Source organism: Eublepharis macularius, chromosome 1 (assembly GCF_028583425.1).
Source record: "Eublepharis macularius isolate TG4126 chromosome 1, MPM_Emac_v1.0, whole genome shotgun sequence".
Lineage (NCBI taxonomy): Eukaryota > Metazoa > Chordata > Lepidosauria > Squamata > Eublepharidae > Eublepharis > Eublepharis macularius.
Window position 1 is genome coordinate 135015438 of NC_072790.1, and position 6000 is coordinate 135021437.

The 6000-nt window shown below is 43.2% G+C and overlaps 1 protein-coding gene across 1 annotated transcript in view; it reads right to left on the bottom strand.

The window, feature by feature from the left end:
• EZR (ezrin) overlaps positions 1–4399 on the bottom strand; it is a 43603-nt gene extending 39204 nt beyond the window's left edge. The window contains exons 1-2 of the mRNA XM_054970038.1: positions 4264–4399; positions 2843–2939 (exon numbers count right to left, since the gene is read on the bottom strand). Coding sequence (XP_054826013.1) covers positions 2843–2854 — 12 coding nt within the window. The 5' untranslated portion in view covers positions 2855–2939; positions 4264–4399. The remainder of the gene's footprint in view (positions 1–2842; positions 2940–4263) is intronic.
• Positions 4400–6000: the final 1601 nt, after the last annotated feature.

The window sequence follows — 6000 nt, forward strand, 5'->3', positions numbered from 1 at the left end:
TGATTAAAGAACTATTCTTCAACCAACAGAACATTTCTATGTAACTAACCAGAGCTCGGGAGGTCATACTGAGAATGGACAATATTATAGAGACTGCCAAATTTGTCTCACTTATCTATACAGCTTGATTGAAAAGTGCAGAAAGCATTAGAAAAGAAGGGCCTTCTGCATCACTGCAGTAATATCAAGGGTGCAAAATGGAGTACGGCAGCATAACAGAAGGAGGGGAGAAGCAGTATAGTTGAGTTTCAGATTGATTAAAGGCAAGTTACGGCTGTAAAGGAGGTTGGAAAAGACTGATAAGGATATCAAATCCAATATTATACTGGGGAGCCACTGGGAAAACATACAGATTGCAAGTTTGCATTCGGTGCAACAGAAACAAGCCACAAAGTGACAGCCAGCATGGTACAGTACTCAAAGTGTCAGACTAGAATCTGAGTTCACCTCCCCCCCTCTCATGAAGCTAACTGAATGACCTTGGGTGAGTCACTGCCTTTCAGCCTAACCAACCTACCTCAGAGTTACTGCAAGGATAAAACTAAGAAGGGAGGACCATGTACACTACTCTGAGATCCTTAGCGGAAGAGTAGGATGCACATGTACAGGATGGAAGGAAGAACACCTCTTCCACAAGTACCAAGGTGAGCCTTGAAGAGTGTATACCAATTCAAAGTCCTGTTCATATACAGACTGAATGTCGCTGAGCAAGCTCAGCTTCAACTCCACCATTAATAAAATGGAACTCGTAACCTCTGCCAGAGGACTGCTCCAAGAATAAGAAAATCGAAGACTACAACGTTATTTATACATCTGAACTTACTGACAATGCTATGTGACATGTGAAACAAGATTCAGACACTAGCAAATTGCCAGGCCACAGTTTTTAATCAAAATGCAGCACAAGCTAGCCTTAAGCAGAGATGTGTCCACAAACACATATAATCAAACCAACCCACCTCCCCGCCTTTTAAGGATGGAAACTCAAGTTATCAGCAATTGACAGATATATTTTTCTTCCCTTTCCAAGTCACAGCTTTAACTATTACAAAAGCATAGGGTCCAACCTTCCACATCTGTGCAGCTACGCTGTCCTAAAAGGTCCACAAAAACAGAAAATGGTTACTAAAAATTCTTAGTACCAATGCCTGTTAGTCAGTTCAGTATTAGAAACTAGATCTTCCCAGCATTCAAGTCCCATTGAAAGGAGGAGAACCCACACTGTTAATTTTCTCCAAACCTGTTCAAATTCAATAGTTTCTTGAGCTGGCTCACTTTAGTAAGGGGATTACTACTATATACATAAGCAAAACAAAACAGAAACGAAGTTCCCAGAACTAGAGCCAAGGCAATAATTTTATCAGAAAAAAATGAGGGTGGGGACAAGAGTGCTGTGGGCCTGATCACGGCTGGACCCTCATAACATTTTAAAATTACTTTTAAATGGTGGCTGTGTCCTTGGGGGTGACCATGAGGATCCCATCACATCTCGTCTGGCCTTAGAATTGTGCACCTTTGCTCAGGATTGCACTGTTATTGCCCATCGTTATGCTTGTTTACTCACAAGTATGTCCCACCAAGTTCAGCTTGCTTTTCTGTCAGTGTACAGAAAAAACTCCAGGTAAGAGGAAAGCTTCTTTGCTCAAAACAAAAAAAACACCCTGTCTGCTATTTTGGGCGCTACTAGCACCTTATTACAGTGACTTGCCATCCTCTATTCTCTCTCATGAGATACTGAAAACAACTGGAGCTCTATACATACATTTCCTTTACAACTGTGCCTACAGCAGAAGGTGGTCAAGGGAAAGGAGACACAAAAGTTAGAAAGGGGCAGACGTCCATACATAGCACCCAGTCAGTGTGGTGCAGTGATCTCTGGAGTTGATCCTACTACATTGAGGAACTCACCCAGCATTCATGGAGTTTTAGCTCTATTTGTGACCATCCCACATGCATAATCAGTATCTAGGTGTAATTGATATAACTTATTCATGTGGTACCGCTCATTTACTGAGCTTGAATGTGCAGAGTAACACTTCAGTTTCATTCTAGAAGGAACTCCCTTTTATCACACTACTGAACTCTACCATTCATCTGCAATCCAAGTTCATTATTAAACTGCTTCTTAGATACCAGTTCTGCAGGAGAAGCAAATTCTTTGTGTCTCCACGTGACCTCTGAAAAGTAATTCAAAACTGCACTGTTCAGTCTGAGCACATAGTCCAAGGTCTGAAGGAGACCACAGCAATGATTCCAATGAACAAGAGAAGACACTGAACCTTAACAAGGTGTATTTGAGAAACCACAACTATTATTAACAAAACTGGAAGAAAGTAAGACTGGGTACTAAGAAACTTTATAGGAAATAGGCTTCCTTGAATGGGACATACAACCTATCAAGCATACTTCAGATCCCACCACATGACATTGCATGAAGCAGGGAAAACAACAACACAACTAAATTTAACTGGCATTCATGCCAGATACAAGAGTACACAGATAAACATGGAAGCGTATAAAAACATTAGAAAAAGCAATTCCACATTTAAACTCAACTTGTTTAATCTTGCACATACTATGACATGTGAAAAAGCTTTAGTTCTTTACAAAGGAAAGAAACAGATATGCAACTTGTTTTTCAGGTAACAGAATTTTATAAACAGAAGGATGAAAATAGTAGTAATTTCACTGGGATTTTTAAGCTGCTATCTACAGACTGTTACAAAAGGGAAACATTTTATTTTATTAGGGTGAGATAGCAAACGACAGTTCCCATATTGTCTACAATTCATCAGTATTATTTTTCTTAAACAGGTCGGGGGGGGGGGTGAGAAAAACTTACTGGTTTTGGCATTTTTGATTCTTGATGAGTTTCTGTTGGTCCAAAAGCAAATATTCATGCAGCAGCCTACTGATGGCCCTTCTTTCCTTTGAGAAGCCTGAACAGAAAAACCAACTAGTTTATCATCTGTGTAATAACTAACAGACAAGCACGGCAGAGGAGTTTTAAGCATTAAGAAGCAGGTTAAGTAAGCAGGGATGATTCATTCATGACCAATAATTACTTAGTAACGCCATAGCTTTAGAGAAAACATAAAGCCAGCAGCCTCACCCAGTTTTTTTTTAAAAAAAGAGTTTAACTGCAAGCAGAGAAGGTCATTTGGCCTGCCACACCCACATGAACCACTATAATTTCAATTTTTTTTAAGGGAAAGGGGGAGGGGAGGAGAATCTTTCAAAAAATTTCCTCTCTTGCAGTTATACCCAAACATCACTGACTCTACTGGACCTTGGGTTGAAAAAGCCTTATAAAAAGTAATTGAGATCCTATGGAGTAGCAGTAAATATACTGCAGTATTTTCAGTACTCTTGACTAGAGATCCCTGGAACTTTGATGAGATTTTTCTAGATAATAACCGAGTCGCAAAGCAGCAAGTTCTACAAAGGACAGAAGGGAAGGACAACCTTGCTGTTTCCAACAATTGCCTCTATTCACCTTGAAACTTAGGCAGGACAAAACAGTTTCCTGATAGGTCCGATACAATCTTTCAACTTCGGACAGGAACTATTTCAAGCTTCCTGCGTTCTTCGAATAAACTGCCGAGGAAAGACCCCTCTCCTGAGACCACACACGCAAGATGGCCACTCGGCCTTAATTACGTCCCCACCGCCCAGTTCCCCAACTGCAGCCTCCCCCTACTCCTCGGAAGCATGCACAGAAAGGGAGACGGGACCCGCCCTTTCGGCGCTCGACTGCGAGAGGGATAACCAAGGCACCTTAAGTGAGCTTCAGCAGGTGTTTCCCAGAAGAAAAGGCTACCACACTGAACCGAGTAGGATTTCCTTACAAGTAAATCTGCCCAAGGTTAAGCTACCTATCCGAAATCCTCCGCACGCTTACTCGGGAGTAAACTGACCGAAGCGGGACTTACTTCTGCGTAAGGAACGGGCCTGTTAAAGGCATGGAACTCCGCTTTAAGTTAGTCTATGAAAGCATAAAGTTTGCCGAAAACTATAGGACGAAGCACAGCACTTAACTGGCTCCTTTGGTAGAGCGTAACAAATCTTGCTTCTATAGGAACCTGCTGGAGTCCCTTCCCTCCTCAAAGAATGCCGAGCATTAAGCCCCGCCGCGACACCTGTTGCCAAAGCCACGTCTACCTCCTCAGCAGGGAGCAACTTCGCGCCACTGGGTCCCGCCCGAGCCGCCTGGCTTTCCTCGCCAGCCTCCTGGGCTAGAGAGCGGGGTTCGACAGCCCTTACCTCGCCGGCGCGTCCTCCGGGTTCGTCTGAGCAAAACGACTGCAGCAGCCCCGCACGCCTACCCTAGTCACTCTCTGGTCCGTCGGGCGTCGCTGCCTGCCCCTCCCCGGTAGCCGCAATATGGCTGACTGTGGAATGGGCAAGCGCCACAGGAGGACTCTAGCCTTGTCTTCCACCCCGCCTCCCCCGCGCAAGCAAGCCAGTGAGGCGCGGAGGCCGTACCTTCCTCCTGGCCGCGGCTCAACTGGCTGCTTACCTGGGGAAGGAGGCGGACCCCAAACGCCTCGAGGAGCTGAGAGTTCTAGCGAAGATCTGTGATTGAAAAGGATAGGCAAATCTTTCCGGGCAGAGTGGCTCACCTGCTTGGGAAAAAGAGACGGTCTGTATGAGGAAGGACTGTTCTAGCCTGGATTGTTTCCTTGGTGTGTGATTTCCACATTTGTCTTCTGCCGGGAAAATTACTTTTCAGGGCGTCTGATGATGCAGCAATGGTGTTACATTAGCAACAAAAGTCTCCCGGAGAACAAACCAACCAAACTAATCTGAAGTTACAATCAGTAGAGAGATACCTGGGCAACAATTAAATTTCATTTAGGTTAACAAGGGGAAAACCCCCTGTCCACTGGGGTGGGGGGAATCATATGGGGCTGTAAAATAACAGCACCTTACTCAGATCCCGCCTTAAATCATAGCCCAATGTGTAAATTTAGGAGTTCATCAAAAACTATGATCAATTAAGGTATTAATTAAATAAGGAAAAGTTGTTGCCTATAGTTCTTTTTTTCTTCTTTGCATAATATCTATTTCTGGTGAACTCAAAGGCTTGTAAACTATGTTGTGAACTTTTTTGCTGATATTGTTTTACTATTCCCGTATTACAGCAGGATTTGAGTCTAGTGGCACCTTAGAGACAAGATTTTCAGAGTGTAAGCTTTCAGAGAGTCAGAGCTCCCTTCAGATGCAAGTAGAAATGGAGTCTTTATGTCCCAGCCAAAGGTGGGTGGGGTGTTACAAGGGAGGGTATCAGGATGTAAAGGTACAATGCAGCTAATGTAGAAGATGTGACGTAAAGCATTACTAACATTTGGTTGGGAGTGAAATTACTGCCTCCACATTACTTATGTTTTAAAACTACCTAGTACATATATGACAAATTGTTATATTAAACAGTTCAGTAGTAATCAAATCTCCCAGCCTCAATCAGAGAAACAGGGCAGATAAAGGAAAGTAATGTACAGCAAAAGACGTTTCCTCTGTTTGCATTACCACCCAGCTGCATCTTTTCTGTAACATTTGAAGAGTATTTGCATGTATGAAATTACTAAACACCATGCACACTGGGCCTCAGCCAATTGCATTCTTGCCATATATTTTTCAATGTGCAAATGTTCTTTGTGGCTCTTAGTGTGAAGAGGTGCATTTGTTTTTGCTTTTCTGGGATTGGAGACATGCATACAACATAATCTGCCAAATAAATATACATCCAGAAGTGAAGGTGCCGTGTTAAATTCATCTGCAGAGCAGAAATAATCCATAGCGTTGGATCTAGACTAAATTTTCCAGTGGCAGGCTGGAAATTTTCTGCCTCCCCCTTCCCACAGCAGCCCACTGGTCTCCAAGAAATGCTGCTCCTGTTAGACAGGAGACCCTGAGGAATGTCATGAATCTGCAGCATGAGGAGGGATTCCATGGAAACTGCCAGTTTAGTCTGGATCCAACTCATACTGAAGCACAAAT